At 44.8% G+C, this 20,320-nt stretch overlaps 1 protein-coding gene and 2 long non-coding RNA genes across 21 annotated transcripts in view; 1 reads left to right on the top strand and 2 right to left on the bottom strand.

The window, feature by feature from the left end:
• Window positions 1-555, bottom strand: part of PDP1 (pyruvate dehydrogenase phosphatase catalytic subunit 1) — a 156,860-nt gene extending 156,305 nt beyond the window's left edge. For 4 of the 18 annotated variants that reach the window (XM_051843905.3, XM_051843901.3, XM_051843904.3 and 1 more), the window contains exon 1: window positions 78-216. Coding sequence is in view for 1 of the 18 variants with exons in the window: in XM_008255734.5 (XP_008253956.3) it covers window positions 78-418 (341 nt within the window). In the remaining 17 variants the exon portion in view is untranslated. Of the gene's footprint in view, window positions 1-77 lie in introns of all 18 variants that reach the window. The other 14 variants (XR_011389232.2, XR_016235821.1, XM_008255734.5 and 11 more) reach the window with 13 other exon arrangements.
• LOC138849937 (uncharacterized) lies at window positions 500-14,145 on the top strand. Of its 2 annotated transcripts, none has more exons than XR_011389234.2 (2): window positions 500-827; window positions 13,882-14,145. It is a non-coding gene; the product is annotated as an uncharacterized LOC138849937 (long non-coding RNA). The 2 variants fall into 2 exon arrangements; XR_016235822.1 differs by lacking the exon at window positions 13,882-14,145 and adding an exon at window positions 6,691-6,916 and having other exon boundaries at window positions 515-827.
• Window positions 10,063-17,035, bottom strand: LOC149126274 (uncharacterized). The gene is made up of 4 exons (XR_016235823.1): window positions 16,932-17,035; window positions 14,346-14,423; window positions 10,371-10,468; window positions 10,063-10,199 (listed from the first exon to the last, which is right to left on the bottom strand). It is a non-coding gene; the product is annotated as an uncharacterized LOC149126274 (long non-coding RNA).
• Window positions 17,036-20,320: the final 3,285 nt, after the last annotated feature.

Below are 20,320 nucleotides of genomic sequence, written 5' to 3'. Positions count from 1 at the left end.
CCCTCACAACTTTGGACCAGTGGAGGAGGAGGATTCCGGACGGGGCAGCTAGGAGCCGGGAGCAGGGGGATACGAACCGGGCACGGCAGAAGACCGCACGCTTCTTCCGCACAAGGAGGCTGCGGCAGCGGTGGCGCCACTCGGCGTTCCTTCCACGCAACCCCGTGCGGCTCGCCGCACCTCGCCCCCGGCCGGCCCACTCTGCGCCCCTGCCCCGCCAGGCCGCCTCCCTGCCCCGCCCGTACGTTCGGGCCGGAGCGCTTCCGGCCTCTTGATTGGCTGCACAGTGACGAGTGGGCGGGGAGGCGGAGAGCGGGCCGCGGCTGGGGGGGGCGGGGGCGGAAGAGAAGCGCGCTCCCCTCCAGCTTTGTGACGTCACGGGGTCAGACAATCCCTTCCATTCGATGGCGCCTCCCATTGGCTCCCTAGTCCCGCCTCACGCGGCCGCGGCCCGTAGCGGGAGGAAGATGGGGCGGAGCGGTGCTTTTGGCCGCCGGTCAGTGTAGCCGGACGTAGTTGGAGGCGTGCCGGGGAATGGGGAAGCTCCAGGGCCGGTCCCAGCGTCTCGGCGCGCGTGGGACGACGGGGACGGACTGCTCCCCGCTGGGCGGGCTTCCGCGAACCTCTGGCACCTCGGCGGGAGAGCGGCCGTGCGTCCCCAGCGCTTCACCTGTGAGTGCAGGCTTCGCTGGGTAGGCTGCGGGAGCGGCTCCCGGTGCAACGGCGAACTAAACTCCTTGTGGTTCACGGAGGACCGCTGGGGTACCTGTTGATTGACTCACGCACGACCACGTTGTACTTCACATTTTAGGACCGTTAACTCACAGGTTTGTTTTTTTTTTTTTTTTTTTTTATCGTTTTCTGGACACCGCTCAGGTCCAGGTAAGGGGAGGAACCCGGTCCAGGCAGCTACAAGAGGAAGTTCTACCCCCTGTACAAACAGGTGTGTGATCCTGTTACCTGAAAGGCTTTGAAATCGAGATTGTCTCGTTTTCCCTGCGTGGTGACGAGGAGGGCTAGAATGCCTCCTGCAGACGTGGGAAGATTACAGGACTTGGAGTCGGAAGCCCTGCATCTGAGTCACTGCCAGTGATGAGTTTTCCGTCTCTCTGTGAAGCTCTGTTTCTGCGTCTGTGAGATGAGATTAGACTTAGGGTGGCATTGGCATTGGACGTGCTTAAACAGAAGACACCTGAGTCGTACGCGTACTTCCTTCCATCCACACGTTTCCCTTCTTTATGGCACAGTGTGTTCCAAGGGCTTCCTTGGAGATGGTGTCAGGTGGATCATTGCCCTTAGCCTGCCTGCTGTTTAACCAATGAGCTGAATTTGATTTAGTCACATGATTGCCTACTGTCCAATAAAGTTCACAAAATGATGTGGGCTGGATATAAAATTTTGTGTTGCAGTACTATAGAGTTTTGTCTTTTTTTTTTTTTTTAATGCTTATCTACATCTACATCTTGAAAGAGCAACAGAGGAAGAGAGTGAGAAAGAGGTCTTTCATCTGCTATTCCACTCCCCAAATGTCCACAACAATCAAGGCTGGGCCAGGCCAAAGCCAGAAGCCAAGACCTCCACCTGGGTCTCCCACTGTGTAACAGGGACCCAGTCCCTGGAGCCATCCTGTGCTGCCTCCCAGGCTGCTTCAGCAGGAAGCTAGAGCAGAAGCAATCCCAACATGGGATTTTGGTATCGCAAGTGGTGGCTTAACCCCATGCGCTACAATGTGCATCCCTAGAGTTGTTTTTATTAATCTTACATTATCTGATTTTTATATTAAACGAAGAGTGTGACATATTCAAAGTGGTTCCTCATAACTCCTGGATCTTCCAAGCTGCCTTCTTTCTCCTCTGTAAGAGAAGAGTCCTCCAGCCCATTACTGGGCTGGCCATGGGACACTTGCAGCTAATCTGTGTGACTCTCTTCCTAGATCACACGGGTCCATCTGCCTGACTTCTCTGATTTTTGCTTCTCAAATGAGCTCATGAATTTGCAAGTTTTTCCCTATTGATAACTGCTTTTCTCTTGTCTCAGAGGCAGAGTAGGATGAGGCAACCTAGTAAAAGCAAAGCTGGAAGCAGACTGCCTTGGTTCCAATCCCAACTCTGCAGCTTACTTTGTGGTCTTGGGCAACCTCTGCATGCCCCAGTTGTCTCATGGGCAAGATAAGAATTAAAAAGTAATAACTCACAGGACTGTTTTGAGTAGATGGATAATTCACTAACAAAACTACACAGCACATAGTAAGTACTGTATATGTAAGTATTAGCTATTATTATAGGCATGCGTGGTCAGTGTGTGTGTTTTTTTTAAGAGTTTATGCCTGAGAACCCAGACAAGAAGTTTGTAGTAGACTTCCCTGTCTCTAACACTTTTTCTGATGTTTGTGAAATAGAATAATAAGACTGTGGAATGTATAGGTCTTGATCAAAGTGGTTAACCATGGAAGTGTATGCTTTTATCCCATACTGGCATTGCCATTATTCAGAGCACTTAACAACAACAACAAAAAAGATTTATTTATTTGAACAGCAGAGTGACAGAGAGGGAGAGGCACAGAAAGAGATCCTCCATCCGCTGATTAACTCCCCAGATGGTTGCTGGGCCTGGGCCAGGCTGAAGCCAGGAGCCAGAAACTCCATCTGGGTCTTCCACGTGGGTATCAGGAGGCCAGATACTTAAGCCATCATTCACTGCTTTCCAAGGCACATTAGCAGGAAGCTGGATTGGGAGCCAAGCAGCTGGGACTTGAACCAGCACCCTGAGGCCCCTTCAGGGCAGTTTTGAAATCTCTTTCAAATCATTTTCAGAGCTGCAAAGGAAATGTCACACCTGGGTTTCACACCAAAGTAGTATTGATCTTCTTTATTCTGGATAACCTATTTCTGAAAATAACACCTTCTCTCAAAAAACTGATATTTCTCACCACTAGATACAGTCTAAAGCATTCCCGTAGAATTGAATGCCAATGTGTTTCTGAAATCAGGAGAAAGCCTCCTCAGAAAGATGGGTTTGAAATTCTCTCATTTAGAGGTTTAAGTTCTGTTCTCCAGTTGCAGAGCTGTATGATTCAGTGGTGTGTGTATTATAAATAGTCCTCCAAGAGATACCAGCTGCCCATACCACTGGATGGGGATTTTACTGCCAACCTCGATGCCTCTTTGACCTGTTGTTTCTGTTTCTAGATGGAGCACTGTTCGGCCAACCAACAGGCTTGCTTCAGAAGTGCTGTTTCTTATCATGGGGCCAGCTGGCCAGAACTAGGGCAGGTCCTTGGGTTTGCTGCTCTGACCCCACAGACTGTTGTAGCTCCAGAACACCTGTTGATATTTTGACACTGGAAGTGTTGAAAAGTAGCACTGAAACATACTCAGGATTGTTGTAGAGGATGGCAGACAAGGAGAGAGAAGAGGGCTTCAAAAGAATATGGTACAAATAGAGTATTCTATAAAAATGGGGGTTTTTGTTTATCTGACTGCTCACTCTCATACCAAAAATGCCGATTCCTGAAAAGGGAGCCTCACGTGTAGTTGTTCTCTTGCCCTGGAGTAAACCTGGAAATGAGCAGATGTTTGACCAGATTGGTCTAGTGTTCTTGTGGGCAGGTGTAAAGACCCCTGGGGGTGTTGAAGGTTAGCTTTCACAAGGTGGAGATAGTCCAGCAATCTCAGTGGGGCCAGCCAAGAGGCTTAAAATAGATAACATGTGGGCCTGAGATGCTGTCAGCCTGATGGTTGCTGACTTACTGTGGCCTTTGCCAAGATCAGCAGTCAGAGGGGAGAGAAACTAGTTCACCATAAACTATAGCTCCCATTTCCCTACAGCTCTTGGCTTGGAAATGCAATAATCACCAAGTCACCAAACCATCGGTACCTTCTTTACTACCATTTCAGTGTTGAGAGTTGTGTCTTTGAGATTGAATTATTTGGAGCTGTGTAGTGGCTCGTCTCTTTTGGACCAGAGGTTGTTCTGGGTGCTTTTACACTTGTCTCATGTATTTGAAAAGGAAACCAATTTCTTGAGAATTTATGAAGCAACAGAACGTTTGAGAGGAAGAAAAAGTTTCATTCTCCAAAATTGGGATAAAACTCTCCTAGCCAACAGGCAGGAAATTTCTGCACATTCATTGAATGTGACAACACAAAAAGTGTGTATCTGAGGTTGCTTGATTTAGAGGTGCAGGTGCTTTTAGCAAGAGGGTTATATGTCTTTGGGCCTGTGTGGCTGGCACATACAGATGCCCATCAACTATGGGGCAAGAGTGGTCCCAACCTAAGTTGAAAATATTGCAAGTCGGCAGGTGCCACAGCTCACTAGGCTAATCCTTTGCCTGCGGCGCCAGTACTCTGGGTTCTAGTCCCGGTTGGGGTGCCAGTTCTGTCCTGGTTGCTCCTCTTCCAGTCCAGCTCTCTGCTGTGGTCCAGGAAGGCAGTGGAGGATGGCCCAAGTCCTTGGGCCCTGCACCCCCATGGGAGACCAGGAGGAAGCACCTGGCTTCTGGCTTCGGATCAGCGCAGCGCGCCAGGCCGTAGCAGCCATTTGGGGGGTGAACCAATGGAAGGAAGACCTTTCTCTCTGTCTCTCTCTCTCTCACTGTCTAACTCTGCCTGTAAAAAAAATATTGCAAGTCAAAATGGACTTGGGGGCCAGTGGCAGAGCAGGTAAAGCTGCTACCTGTGATGCCATCATCCCATATGTCCTGGTTGCTCCACTTCCATTCCAGCTTCCTACTAATGCACCTGGGAAAAGCAGTGAAAGATGGCCCGTGCTTGGGCTCCTGCCTGTTAGAGTTTCAGACCCCCTGGCTTCAGCCTGGCCCACCCCTGGCTGTTGTGGCCATCTGGGGAGTGTCTCTGTCTCTCTCTCTGTAACTCTTGTCAAATAAACAAATCATAAAAAATACATTTGGTGCATAAGCAGATTAAGTTGATAGCTGCAATGCCAGCATCCTGTATAGATGCTGGTTCGACTCCTGGCTGCTCCACTTCTGATCCATCTCCCCACTAATGTCCCTGGGAAAGCAGTGGAAGATGGCCCAAGTGCTTATGGGAGATCCCTGTGAAGCTCCTGGCTCCTGGCTTTGGCCTGGCCCCATCTGGCCATTGAGGCAGTTTTGGGGAGTGAACCAGCAGATGCAAGACCTCTTTCTGGCTCTCCCTCTCTATGTTGCACTGTAACTCTGCCTTTTGAATAAAATCTTAAAAGAAAGCATTGAATATACCTAACCACCTGAACATCACAGCTTAACAGTACTGTATATTGTAGCCCTTGTGATGGCAGGGCTGGCAGAGCTAGGGCTGCTGCCACTGCCCAGCCCAGAAAAAGATCAAAATTCAAAGTATAGTTTCTACTGAATGCATATCACTTCTGCATCATTGTAAAGTTGAAAAATCATGCATCAAGCCATCATAAGTCAGGGACTGTCTGTACTTCTAATGTTTCTGTCAGTGAGAGTATCTTTGGCTAAGGATGATGTTCATGGGTGAGCAGATAGGGTTGGGGGTTAGTATTCTTGTCTGGACAGCAGACAATCTGACAAGACTAATTTTTCATTCAGTATAATTCTGTAGATGGACTCACCAAAATGTAGAAGGTGGAAGGTGGAGGAAGGGCTTCAGGAGAGCTAGAACATTGGGGTGAGTCTCGATTGGGGTATGTTTCCAGTAGTGCCAGCTTCTGGGTGCTTTCTTAGCAGGCTCTACCAATCTTCAGACTTCGGGGGTCCCCAACCTATGGACTCAAAAATAATAACTTCTCATCTGCACATTTCTTAGAAACTATAATTTTTGCTTCAAACTACTAGAATGTGAATTTCTCAGAGGGTAGAACCATGTCTCTTTTATGCTCCAATATAAATCCATAGCCTGGCATGTTAGAACCAACAGATGGTGGGTCTTCCCTTATACCCCCTCCTGTTCTAAGTGTGTTGTTTGATTATGAGGTAGGTGTTAGCCTTACATCCATCTCACAGAAGAGAGGTGGAGTTTTGGTGAGGGTAGTTTGCCCCAGGGTCACATAAGGAGGAAGTAGTAGAACCACCGGTACACTCGTACTATGTTATATTGACCACTACACAGAATAGGTCCTCAATAATGAATAAATGAGCTCATTTTAAATTAAGAAAAAAGTGGCACGTCGCAACAGATGAATGCTTGGAGAATATTTCATGAATGAATGTGTCATCTATTCCTTGGGCTTCTAAAGGGCTTAAAGTCAGAATGTGTGTTCAATTAAGTATAGTTTTGTGGGTTTCACATTTTCATTAAGAATTTGAAGGAAAATTCTATCCTTATAATTTCAGAACTCCCACCCATGCTTGTTGTAACAAGCAATACAGTTTTCATAGTGAGTATCACTGCTGAATAGCTACTCTTGTTATAGCATTGGAGACTTTGCTTGTGGTTTTTCAGAACCAAATGTGATTTGTAGAAGCATATTTAAATTGGATGCCAGATATTATACATATTTGTAAATTAATCTATATTCATTTGTCACCCTACTAATAAAACTATAGTTTATTACATGATATGAACAGTTTGATTTATCAAAAGCAATAAGTTAATGTTCAGTTAAGGATGTTACTTTTGGGGCTGGCGCTATGGCGCAGCGGGTTAAAGCCCTGGCCTGAAGTGCCCACATCCCATATGGGCACTGGTTCTAGTCCTGGTTGCTCTTCTTCTGATCCAGCTCTCTGTTATGGCCTGGGAAAGCAGAAGAAGATAGTCCAAGTCTTTGGGCCCCTGCACCCACATGGGAGACCCGAAAGAAGCTCCTGGCTCCTGGCTTCGGATCGGCACAACTCTGGCCGTTGCGGCCATCTGGGGAGTGAACCAGTGGATGGAAGACCTCTCTCTCTGTCTCTACCTCTCTCTGTAACTCTGTCTTTCAAATAAATAAAATAAATATTAAAAAAGGATGTTACTTTTATTTTTAAGCAGTATTAACTGGAGATAGGAGTTCAAAGAGAGGAAGACAGTGAATGAAAGGAGAATGTTGATAATAAGCTGTTACGTATCAAGTTTCTGCTAGGAACAGTGGACTCTGGGTCTCTAGTCATGATATGAATATTTAGACAATTACTCAGGAATAATTTTATCCTTAAGGCATCATAGTTTTGTGAAGTGAATTTGAGTTGGAGTCAGAGACCTGAGTTCAAATCCAAGCTCTGCTTCTCACTAGCTGGTTAACATTTTAAAATTTGCCCAATAACTTCAACTTTTTTTCTTCTTTATTATTTCTTTTTAAGGGGCAAAGTGAATGAGATGCCAACACAAATGTTAGCCCTTAAATTAGTATCCTAGTGCTACTGTAACAAGTTACCACCAATTTAGTGATTTCAGACAATACATACACACAGACACATTGTCTTTCAATTCTGCAAATCCGGAGTCTGAACTGTCTGTCTCTGGGCTAAAATGGAGTTACCACCAGGAATGCATCCCTTCTGGAGGCTCCAGGAAAGAACCCATTTGCCTTTTTGAGCTTTGAGAAGCTCTGTCATGCCGTCTCACAGCTCCTCTCTTCATCTCAAAGCTTGCTGAGTTGCATCTGCAAACCACTCTCTGACTCTGAGTTCCCCCTCTGCCTTCCATTTATTTAATTTAATTTATTTATTTGAAAGAGTTACAGAGTGTATGCACATACACATGAGAGAGAGACAGAGAAACAAAGAAAGAGTCGGACACGTCTTCCGTCTGCTTGTTCACTCCCCACATAACTGCGAAGGCTGAGGCTGGGCCAGGACGAAGCCATGAGCTTCATCGGGGTCTCCCATCTGGGTAGCAGGGGCCCACATACTCCATCATTTTCCCTTGGTTTTCCCAGGCCATTAGTAGGAAGCTTGATGAGAAGTGGAGCAGCTGGATACCAACTGGTGCCCCTATGGGATGCTGGCACTGCAGGTGGCAGCTTTACAGGCTGTGCCACAACACCAGCCCCCTGCCTTCCTTTTAAAATGACCTTGTGGTTACAGTGTGCCCACCAGGATAATCCAGGGCATCTGATTAGCAGCCTGAGTTCCAGGCATTACCCTAATTCCTGTTTGCCAGGAAACAGCATATTCACAGGTTCTGGAGACTGTTGTGGGCCTGCTGCTGTGAATCCCACGGTGCTTCTTTCGCTGTAACACTCATTCATTCATTCATTCATTCATATACGTATTAAAAGAGAATATGAATAATAAAAGTATCTTTACCCTCAAGAAACCCAATATCTAGGTAACTAGCAATAGACAACAATGCAACAAGCCCAGGTATGAGCGATTCAAACCCTGTGCTACATGCAGGTTTTTAGAGGAGAAATCACTTAGGGGTGTGTGAGAGAGAAAAGAGGAATCACGAGAAATTTTGTCTATTAGCAGCAATGTAACAGAGGTATCCCCTTCCCTCCCCCAAAAGGTAAATGTTATCTTAGGTTGCATTAAGATAAGAACAAAGGAGATGACGGTCTCCTTCCATTTTGCCTTGATGAAATGCTACCAAAGATGGAAGGGCATAAAAAATCTTAAGTATAGCCAGAGGAAGGGCTGCCAGCAGGAGAAAGAGTCTAAAATCACGACATAGGGGACATTTAGGGATATTCATAGTGTGGTCGTCACATGCTTTAATGAGTTATATGAAAAGAAATTTAGATTTGTCTTTGAAAAGCCAGGAGTTAAAAAACTGGCATAGATGTGTGGAAGTGAGACTTCAACTCAGTATGGAATTTTATGTGGTTATAGCTTTCTGAAATGGAATGGAACAGTCGTTCCTTAAGAGAATGAATTTTCTGTTATTAAAGGTATTCAGATAGAATCTACACAATGAGGGACAAAGAATGTTTCCCAAAAGCACTTTGTTCATGTCTTGGTCACTGTGATCATTTTACGTGCCTGGCCCTCTGTATAAATTGTGACCTCTTTCTGAGCTGATCCCAATCACATTTGCTTTTAACTGGGATTAGGAGGTGAGTGTTGGCTGGGTGAGTGGATGAGGCATGGATGAAGCTGAGAATTGGACAAAGTGACTGTTAGAGACACTCCAACTCTGAGACTGAATTCTCTGAGCTGGAATCTGAGCCATTTTTAGAAAATGAGATTGGGATTGAGAAAGGAGGTGGTGGAGGTTTCGGAACTGCAGATGGGAGCTACAGTATAGAAAGGCCCAGAAAGGAGAGGAAGCAAATCTGTGTGGAGCTGTGTAGTGTGAAATGCAGAATATAGGGATGAGGAAGACAGCCCGATCTTAACTCTGGAAAGTGCTTAATTTCAAGGATGTCCAATCTTTCTACAGTCTAAACCCAACTTGACACTGGACTGAATTGTGGTAGAGAGACAGTGCTCTGACAATGCTTTGTATCATAGTTTGGTTGGGAATAGCTATGCACTACTTCCATGGTATGGGAATCAAGAATTAAAATGTAGAGCTAAATGATGGCAGTAAGAATATAAAGGATGGCACACAGGACAGCACTCCGGGAAAATTCTCATCCCTGTTAGTAATAAGGATCATGTATGTCTCTGAAGTAGCTGCATTTTTTTTCTTTAGTTCTTTTTTTAGTTTTTGGACTCTGAACTGAATCAATACCTGACCGTGTGTGTGTGTGTGTGTGTGTGTGTGAGAGAGAGAGAGAGAGAGAGAAGGGGGAAAGCTATTCAAAGTTTCAGATGCAGAACTGTGGCCCAATCGCAGGATGGTATAATATGTTATTTTTTCCCATGTTTTCTTGTCTGGGTTTTATATCCCCACCCTCATTTTCCTGTCCTTTTAATTTATGGTGTCTTGTATTTTACGCATCCCTAAAAGTAGTCATAAATTCTTTCAGGAACAAAGGACAGTAAATATAAATAAATTTCCATGTAGATTAGTCCTCATTTTATAGATGAAGAAGCAGGGGCTCAATTCATTTGTCTAACTTGCCCAAGATGAAGACGATGTTTTATCTATTGCTGGGCAATAAATTGCCCCAACCAAATTAGCACAAATCAACACACATTTCTTACCTCACTCATTTCTGAAGGTCAAGAATCAGCTTAGCCTGGTGGTTCAGGGTCTCCTGAGATTGCACTTGAGCTGTCAGCCAGGGCTGCAGTCATCCGGAGGCTTGACTGGGGCTGGAGAGATGCTCCCAGCTCACTCGGCTGTGGGCAGGATGCTTCTGTTCCTAACCATGTGAGGCTGCTTCCAACACAGCAGCTGTCTGTCTCCAAAATGAGTGATCTGAAAGGGGATGAGAGACCATGACAGGAGCTTCAGTGTCTTTTCTAGCAGTCTTGGAGGTACTGGGTGTCCTGATCACACAAAACTACCCTGGTGAAATGTGAGAGGGGATCCCTTTGGTACGCACCCTAGTGGCAAGGAGTGGGGGCCATCTTGGAAGCTGCCACCTACCATGAGTATAGCATAGTGGAGCGTGCACTTTGCTGAAAGCAGCACTGGATCCAGACACGCTCCGGTTGGACCCCCAGAGTTGTTTCCACTCCTGTGGTCTTGAAGACAAGAGCAATGAACATCAGCAAATTTGACATTCTGGATTTCCAATTATTTTCCTCTGATCCTGCCTGCAGTTGCCAGTGCTGAGGCAATTTCACATATACTGCTTTGTGTAACCTCAGCTCTATTTAATCACTACTAAAAGTAGATCCAGATTTGAACCTTAAGCCAACACAACACAGTTGAACTTTTAACTCCACTAAGGAGTTAAAATAATAGCTAACTTTTTTTTTTTTTTTTTTTTTTTTGACAGGCAGAGTGGATAGTGAGAGAGAGAGACAGAGAGAAAGGTCTTCCTTTTTCCGTTGGTTCACCCTCCAATGGCCGCCACGGCTGGCGCGCTGCGGCCGGCGCACTGCGCTGATCCGAAGCCAGGAGCCAGGTGCTTCTCCTGGTCTCCCGTGCGGGTGTAGGGCCCAAGCACTTGGGCCATCCTCCACTGCACTCCCTGGCCACAGCAGAGAGCTGGCCTGGAAGAGGGGCAACTGGGACAGAATCCGGCGCCCCGACCGGGACTAGAACCCGGTGTGCCGGCGCCGCTAGGCGGAGGATTAGCCTATTGAGCCGGGGCGCCGGCCAATAAAGTTAACTTAATACAACATTAGGCCTCCATTCTCTGAATTTGGTAGTGAAAGAAAAAATTGATTGTAATTTTAATTTCTCGTACTTTTATGGTCATGGGAAATTTGTATGTATAAAACATAAAACTTTTGCAATTCCACATCTCATAAGGAGAAATTTTCGATGTAAAGTGAAAACTCATAAAGATATTTTTATGGAACATATTTTACTGCATTGCTGAACTATAGCCAGATTTTGTCAGGGAAATAAATTAGAAAGTGTTGTTTTCCTGGTTGCAGGGAACTGCTGGCTCAGTGTTCAGTTTTCAGACACAAATTCATGACTCACCAATAAATGGCCTGCACTGAGGAGCTTGTTTGCTGCTGGCTATCACCCTACCTTTGGAGGATTCTTACTCTATTCTGCATCTGGAAATTCTATTTTCATTTGAAATGCATATAGGTTGATGTTACTGTCAATGTTTAAACACAACACCAAATAAATTTTTTTGCTTTTCTGAACAATGGTATTTATTATTTCACATTTAATTTAAATCTGCAAGCCATTGCTATGTGTCTTCGGCCTTTAAAAACTTAAAAATAAATTTAATTCATTGGCAGAGAAATGGAGAAAGAGAGAGAGAGATTTCATCTGTTGACTTGCTCAAATGCTTATAACGGCCAGCACTGGGTCAGATTGAAGGCAGGAACTAACTCAATCCAGGTCTCCCATACGGGTTTCAGGAACCCAACCATTTGAGTGATCACCTGCTGCCTCACAGGGTGTGTGTTAGCAGGAAGCTGGAACCAGGAGCAGAGCCAGGTCTTGAACCCTGCACTCTGATATGGGATGCAAAAGGCATCTTAATCACTTTGCCAAATGCCTGCCCTACCTGGGGCATTTGACTGTTCTTATAATGTTCTTTACACCTGGGACTTCCCTCCAGGGCCTGTTGTTGTATGCCAGTTTGCATAAGGTGATCAGATGTGTCTAGGGAGAGGATCTTCTCTTTTGACTGACTTACGAGAACTAATTCGATAAACACTCTAAGTGTACTGTGTGCTCAGCTTTGTGCTATGTTCAACAAGACGATAAGTGTTTGTGTCTTTGGAAATTTGTGGTGTAGCTTTTAGATGAATATGAGCAGAAATAATTATGAAACTGTATGACATAACAGAGGTGCTCACTTAAGATGCCAGGAGGGAGGGGGACTTTTCTCCCTGCAGATGTTGGGAAAGACCCTTAGAACAGTGGCCTCCAAATGCGGGTCCTAGGATAATAATGGAATTTTCACTGAGTAGTGGCAGGGTAAGGGGAGAAAAAAAAAGGACTGATTTGTTTCTGTAAATAAATTAACTTTGTGATTTAAAAAGAATCATTTACCCTGAAATTGTTGTTTCCTCATTTCCTGTTATATTTTCTTTGTTTTCCTAGATTTTGCTTTGTTTTGCAAGGTTCTGATGGTGATATGATTTATAATGTGTTTCCTTTCATTACAGAATGAAACTTGGCAACATTGTAACAGTCTACATTTTCATCTATTCATTCATTTATTGGTTCTTATAATCCTATAGATAAGAAGCCTCGTTACCGATAATTACATATGGGTTGGAGTTGGAAAAGAGACATTTTACTATATAAAAGAGTCCCTGCTCTTTGTTTAACCACACGTGCATTAAGGGGAAATTATAAGAAAGAAAAACAATATGCACTTGATTTTTTAAAACTGGCATGGAATATGTTTCTTCATGTTTCCTGGGGCTCACGGGGAAGAGGGGAAACCAGTGGCTGCAGCGGTAGAGGATGTCAGGTGTGGGTATGAAAAATGGCTGTTGCAAACATGGAAACTGGTTTAGGAACTCTCTCTCTCTCTCTCTCTCTTTTTTTTTTTTTCCACATCTGCACATTTAATGTGGCAATTTTTTTTTTTTTTAAGATTTATTTATTTATTTGAAAGAGTTACAGAGAGAGAGAGAGGTCTTCCATCCGATGGTTCACTCCCCAGTTGGCCACAGTGGTCGGAGCTGTGCCCATCTGAAGCCAGGAGCCAGGAGCTTCTTCCAGGTCTCCCACATGGGTGCAGGGGCCCAAGGACCTGGGCCATCTTCTACTGCTTTCCCAGGCCACAGCAGAGAGCTGGATCGGAAGAGGAGCAGCCAGGTCTTTGCCGGTGCTTCAGGCCAGGGCATTAACCCGCTGTGCCACAGCACCGGCCTGTCTCTCTCTCTCTCTCTCTCTCTCTCTCTCTCTCTGCCTTTCTGTAACTCTACCTTTCTTTTTTTTTTTTTTTTTTTTTTTTTTTTTTTTTTTTGGACAGGCAGAGTGGACAGTGAGAGAGAGAGACAGAGAGAAAGGTCTTCCTTTGCCGTTGGTTCACCCTCCAATGGCCGCCGCTGCAGCCGGCGCACCGCGCTGATCCGATGGCAGGAGCCAGGAGCCAGGTGCTTTTCCTGGTCTCCCATGGGGTGCAGGGCCCAAGCACCTGGGCCATCCTCCACTGCACTCCCTGGCCATAACAGAGAGCTGGCCTGGAAGAGGGGCAACCGGGACAGAATCCGGCGCCCTGACCGGGACTAGAACCCGGTGTGCCGGCGCCGCAAGGTGGAGGATTAGCCTTTTGAGCCACGGCTCTACCTTTCAAATAAATAAATAAATCTTTAAAAAAAGAAAAAGATGTTTAAGAACATAGGGATTCCTCTCTCAACTCTGGGGCAGTGATCTTATAGCAACTTATCTGTGCTGACTTCCTCCCAAGATAAGTACTTTAAGAAATGATCAATGATTTCCTTGAAAACTTGCCAGACATGAATTATAAATAACAGGCTTTATTGCACTACTTCCAATGCAGCTCCCTGCTAATGCACCTGGGAAAGATGGCCCAAGTCCTTGGGCCCCTGCACCCACGTGGGGGAACTGGAAGAAGCTCCTGACTCCTGGCTTCAGGTCAGCCCAGCTCCAGCTGTTGTGGCCATTTGGGGAGTGAACCAGCAGACAGAAGAACACTCTCTCTCTCTCTCTCTCTCTCTCTCTCTCTCTGCCTCTCTCCTTCTCTCTCTGTAGCTCTGCCTTTCAAATAAATAAATAAATCTTTAAAAAAGCAAAAAAAGAAAAACTTGTCAAGTCACAACCTTGCTAAACCTGTTTCCTGTTCTCTACAATGGAGACAATAGTCCTTACTTCACAGGGCTCTTGTGAACAGAGGTGATACACATGCAATAAGCACCAGCTACTCGTCACCTTGCATTACAATTTGTATTATTCCTATTTCCTGTTGGAAACGTGCCTCTCTCCTGCCCCCTCTCTTCTGCTTACTTCTACCAACTTCGAGTCTGAAGAGTCTTGATTGATGTGTTCTAGTTGTTTCTTTCAGGTTCCTTGAAACTAAAATACCTGTTCATGAGCAATTTAAAAAAAAAAAAAGTACTAATGTTTATAAGGCAGTTCATTTATTTTGGTTAGTTATATATGCAAGCAAATTAATGAAAATTTTATATCACAGTATTTCTAGACAAATGTTATCAGTAACTCCAGAGAATCTAATTTGTAATTAAATTAAAAGGGGGTAGAAGAGTCATGAGGTTGCATCTCTTGTTGAGAAAGTCTAGGGAGAGTGGAATTGACCTAACATCTAAGAGCACTACTTTTAGTCGATAATCCATTCACCCAATAGTTACTGAACACCCAGAGCCTGTTCTGCACAGGGGAGATTAAGCAGGACAAAGACCCAGTTCTCATGGAACTTGTAACCTGGTAGGGCAAATGACACAGAAAAGATTCCGCAGGAATCCCACTGCACACCCAGTTCTCTTGTGGCCTAGGAATGCCCTGAGGGTGGTCTTGGGGCTGTGTTTAATTTTCACCCCATGACTTAGGTGTGTGTTTTCAGTGCTTCCAGTTAAAGAAGAGAGTAATTTTGACCTCTTAAAAATGACTGTCATGGCTTTCGAGATCTATTTTTGTCCGGCTTTCTCAAGTTCATGTTCTGCCTGATAGCCAGCAAGGAAAATGCCACCCTGCCACAAGCGTAATAGAATAGCTCTGTGTCGTCTGTGACACTTCAGCCTTGACCTGCCGAGAAGCAAACTGGTTTACTTAATGTCATTGCGTGCTGGCTCTTTAATATACTTAACTTTTGGTGTGGCTTCTTAAGTTTCAACACATTTTAGTAAGGCTCAGCAAACTTGGGTGAGGCCAAAACCTCCGTAATACTATGGAAGCCAGTAAAGCCAGGAGAATGACCTTCCGATATCTACAGGCCAATGGTTTGTGCAGAAAGAGGGCTAGTGTTAACCTTAACCTCACTTCCACCCCTTTTTTAAAAAATGTGGTAAATCAAGCAGGACATGCTAGGTGTTACATTTCAGCTGTGGAGTGATATCTAATATCAAGTAAGGCATTTGTTTTAATTCTAGATATTAAGTAGTATTAAGTAGTTAAGAACAGATATTTTCTCATATTACTCCCTACACACACGCAGAGAGAGAGAGAGAGAGAGAGAGAGAGAGTTCACTAATTACAGTGAGGCAAGGGGTGCCCTTACAATGGGAAGATCTGGCAGATACTACCATAAGCAATGAAGCTGACACCATCAATAATGACGATTATGGACTTTCATCATATTCTTCCTGGTGAGATGCAATGAGAAATACACAGCAGCATAGTGGTAAAATTCTCACCAAAGAATGTCTAACCTGAATGTAATCGTGAGGAAGCAAGTAGATGTGAATTGATTGTGAAGCATTAAGGAGGGCAACTGGCTTGGAATCTTCAAAAATGTCAGTGTTGTAAAACACAAAACATGAAATAAAACCTCATAACAGAAATAGAGAAGGGATGGGAAGAAGGAAGAAAATATATGCAAAGGCATTTAAGTGACCATTGGAGAAAACGGAACTTAGTTATTTAATTAGATATCACTTTTGTATGACTTTAAGATCTTGGAATCTGATTGTTAAGAATTAGAGTGCTGTGTTTTTGGGACTCACCCACTGAGTGTTGTAGATGTGAAATGTCAAGAGATTTGGAACATTTACATGGTTCAAGAATAAAGTAAACATATGGAAAGAGGAGAAGAACCAACATAGCAACTTGTTAGTTGGTGAAACAAGAGGAGGGGATAGTGTTCTCATTGAATTATTCTTCCAACTTATCCATAGGTCTCAAATTTTTAAATATCAAAAGGTGAGAGGAGACAAGAATGTTTTAAGGAAATAATTACAGGGGAATAAACCCAGAAGAATGGACAGACACCTGGGATGGGGAGCCTCAGGGCGTGCTCTCCTGTGGCATCAATCATCGCCAGCCGTGGGATCCTGCTCCGTTGACCCTACTTCTCTGTAAATGTTTTCTTAGGGCTGTTATCCTAAGTACCACAAACACAGTGGTTTAAAGCAAAGATGGGCCAGCGCTGTGGTGTGGCAGGTAAAGCCACCACCTGCAGTGTCAGCATCCCATGTGGGCACCAGTTTGAATCCTGGCTGCTCCATTTCCAGTCCAGCTCCCTGCTAAATGCCCTTGGGAAAGCAGTGGAAGACAGTCCGGTTCCTTAGGCCCCTGCACCCATGTCGGGGATCTGGAGAAGGTGCGTGGTTGCAGTTTGGTCCAGCTCCAGCCATTGCAGCCATCTGGGGAATGAACCAGCAGAAGAAAAGTTGTCTCTCTCTCTCTCTCTCTCTCTCTCTCTCTCTCTCTCTCTCTCTCCCCCCCTCCCTCCCTCCCTCCTTCCCTCCCTCCACCTGTCTGTAACTCTGCCTTTCAAGTACATAAATAAATGTAAAATAAAAATAAAATAGACTGATTGTCTCACAGTTCCAGAAGCTAGAAGTCCAAAATCAAAGAATCAAATGACTACCATCCTCTGAAACCTATAAGGGGGGAGCTTTCCTTGCTTCTTCCTACCTTCCAGCGTTGCCAGCAGTTCTCGACAAGCGACTGCTGTCTCTGCCTGTCATTCCATGGTGTTCTCCCCCTCGGGTGTCTTTGTCTCAGTATCTCTTCCTCTGATAGGGATACCAGTCATATCGGATTAGGATCCACCCTGGAGACTACGTCTTTAACTTGATTACATCTGCAAAGACCTTATTTCCAAATAACAGTACATTCACAGGATCTGGTGTTAGCACTTGAACATATCTTCAAGGGACTCATTTCAAGACATAACACTCTCCATTTTTGTCTCGCATTCCTAAACAGGCTTGGAGGATGCTCAGAGCTACTGAACACAAATGGACTCTGAGGTGCCTTCAGCTCTGGGAGTCTGCAGTCTGCGTATCCACTTGTTCTAGGTCCATGCATTAGTCAGCCTTGGGCAACTAAGTTGCCAAGAGGGACTCTGTGAGGAGAAGGTTCCGGGTCATTACGAAACAGATAAGCCATGTGGCCTCTGGAAATCGTGATTCATGTAAAACTTTTATTTTGTTTGTCACAATAATTCTCTTTGTCCTCATTTTTATTTGTTTGAATGATTATGGGTCAAAACATTCTAAGCTGAATTCCCACCCTGTTATTCCATAAAACTACAGAAAATGAGATGTTAGCATTAGAAAAAGATAATTGTTACATCACACATGATTTCAGATGTTGGGCAGACTGCCAGCTGGAGCAGATTAATGAGGAAAATCAAGAATCATCTCTGTGTCTTTGTCCTTGAGGCTAAAAAAGGCAAGATAAGAAGAGAGGACGTTCTGTGATGAATAAGGGCAGCTGTGCTTTCCAACTCATCCCGGGCCCCTCCTGCTGGGTCAGCTCTGGGTATCAGAAGGAGGAGAACCTTTGAGGCCCTTGGGGGACTTGCAAGCCAAGGAGGCAGCAGGGAGTATAAATGGAGATGAGACTCTGTCCACACTCTTTGCTGATGGCCCTAGACTTCAAAAAGCAAACTGTGTCATCAGCAGGGGAGGGGGAACTGAAAAAGGACATTTTCCCAGAACTGCCATCTGCAGTTCTTAGTGCATATGTTACGTACACAGACATGGCGGCTCCCTCCTGCATTGCCTTCCCTGTGGCCTCAGGTGGACCCCAGGTATGCAAATCAGGATAAGGTGGTGGCCCATCTGGGAAATCTGAGACTTGGGAGCAGGAAGCAAAAACTTCAGTGAAATGAAATCTTACCTAAAATTCAATAGTGCTGTTTTTCCCTTCAGAAATGATTTAGGTAAACAGTTTGTGATTTAATTATAATGTCCTTACGAAAGCCTGTTTTGTCATTTGCTGCCACCGCTAGGTAAGAACACTGGGAAATCACAGTGTGTCATTGTTATTCTGGTCTTTGCCATTGCTTCAGCAGTGGGAGTTATGGGTTTGTCAGCATTTCCATTATTGCCTCTTATCCTCAAGACCTCTGTCTTAGTCACTGAAAATTGCCTTGTACTGGATGGAAGCCTAGAGGTAATTTCCTTTAACATTATAGCATCTGCATTCTTTTATGGTTGTCTGTGACTTCGCAAGTGATTTAAATATCTTTTTATTAAAAAATTAATTCATGCATAAGTCTCAACTCTTTTTTAATGCCTACAGCTCCAATTCAGGATTGGAATGTGAATCTTGCAAAGCAAAAGTTATGAGCAGTATACAACTCAAGCAAGGTACTGCCTTTGTGGCAATACGACAAGACATGGCCAAGAAGTAACAAGAGCAGTGTGTGTGATAATCAGTAGTAGTTTCTCATGGTCTCACATTGTACACCTCTGAGATTTACAATGTAAAAGAGGGTAAGAGAAGACATGGTCTTAGATTATAAATTTAATTATATGTATGGGGTGGGCATTTAGCTTAGTGGTTAAGGTGCCTATGTCTCGCACTGGAGTACCTGGGTTCAATATCCAGCTTCAGCTTCGAATTCCAGCTTCCTCTTAGTGCAGACCTTGGGAGGCAGAGACAGAGAGAGAGAGAGAGAGAAAGGGTCTTCCATCTGCTGATTCACTCTCCAAAAGGCCGCAACAGCCAGAGCTGAGCCGATCCAAAGCCAGGAGCCAGGAGCCTTCTAGAGATCTCCCACATGGGTGCAGGGATCCAAGGACTTGAGCCATCTTCTACTGCTTTCCCAGACAACAGCAGAGTTGGATTGGAACTGGACTTGAACTGGCATCCATATGGGATTGGTGGCTCCACCTGTTACACCACAACACCGGACCCAAATGATTGGGTTTCTGTCATCCATATGGGAGAGCTGGATTGCATTCCTGGCTTCCAGTTTTGGCTTCTGCCCAGTTTCACCCATTGCAGGCATTTGGGAAGTAAACCAGTGAGTGGGATCTTTTTCCCTTTCTCTCTCAAATAAACTTTGAATTTGAAAACTAAAAAAGGGGCAGGCACTGTGGCATGGTGGGTGAAGCTGCCACCTGCAGTTGCTGGCATCCCATTTGGGTGCCAGTTCGAGTCCCAGCTGCTTCACTTCCAATCCAGCTCTCTGCTATGGCCTACGAAGGCAGTAGAAAATGGCCCAAGTGCTTGGATTACTGCACCCATGTGGGAGACCCAGAAGAAGCTCCAGGCTTCTGGCTTTGGATCAGTACAGCTCCAGCTGTTGCAGCCATCTGGGGAGTGAACCAACAGATGGAAGACCTCTCTCTCTCTCTCTCTCTCTGCCTCTGGAACTCTGCCTTTCAAATAAATAAATAAATAAATAAATAAATCTTTTTTTAAAAAAAGAAAACTAAATAAATTGTATGTATTACACTGTCTGTAGACATTGGAATCTTCTTACCAAATCACAGCCTTTTCAGTGTCTGAAAAGGACTTTAGGTCTTATCTCCTCAATCAATTATGGATGCTTGTGCCATCGATCCCACATTCCCTTCAGATGCTTATTCCACCAATACCACCTTCCTTTTTCTGCCCTTCCAACAGTGTATCAGTTATTTTTTGCTACATAATGAATTAACATAAAACCTAGGCACTTAAAACAACAGTAATGAGTAGCTTGCGACTCTAGGTTTTTGCACTGTGAACTGGGCTCAGCTAGGTGGTTCTTCTGTTACTTATGAGACTACAAAGAGCCAATGGGTCAGCCAGAAATCAGTTGATCATGGATAGCCCCACGCACATGACTGGTGGTTGGCTATGGTGCAGCGGCAACTGGCCCATGTGTCTGCACCATCTAGCATGCTATCTCAACTTTTTATTGGGTTCTGGGTTCCAAAATCAGTCAAAGAGGGCAGCATCCAATGCACACACTATGTCCAAGCCTTTGTTTGAGTCATGCTTGATAATGCATCTTTGACTAAAGCAAGTCACATGACCATGCTCATATTCATTTGTTTTTATTCTGAGATTGGGTTCCCATCCCA

The sequence above is a fragment of the Oryctolagus cuniculus genome, chromosome 6 (assembly GCF_051225735.1).
Source record: "Oryctolagus cuniculus isolate XC-2025 breed Fujian yellow rabbit chromosome 6, ASM5122573v1, whole genome shotgun sequence".
Taxonomy (NCBI): Eukaryota; Metazoa; Chordata; class Mammalia; order Lagomorpha; family Leporidae; genus Oryctolagus; species Oryctolagus cuniculus.
This window is presented reverse-complemented; position numbering and strand designations above follow the sequence as displayed.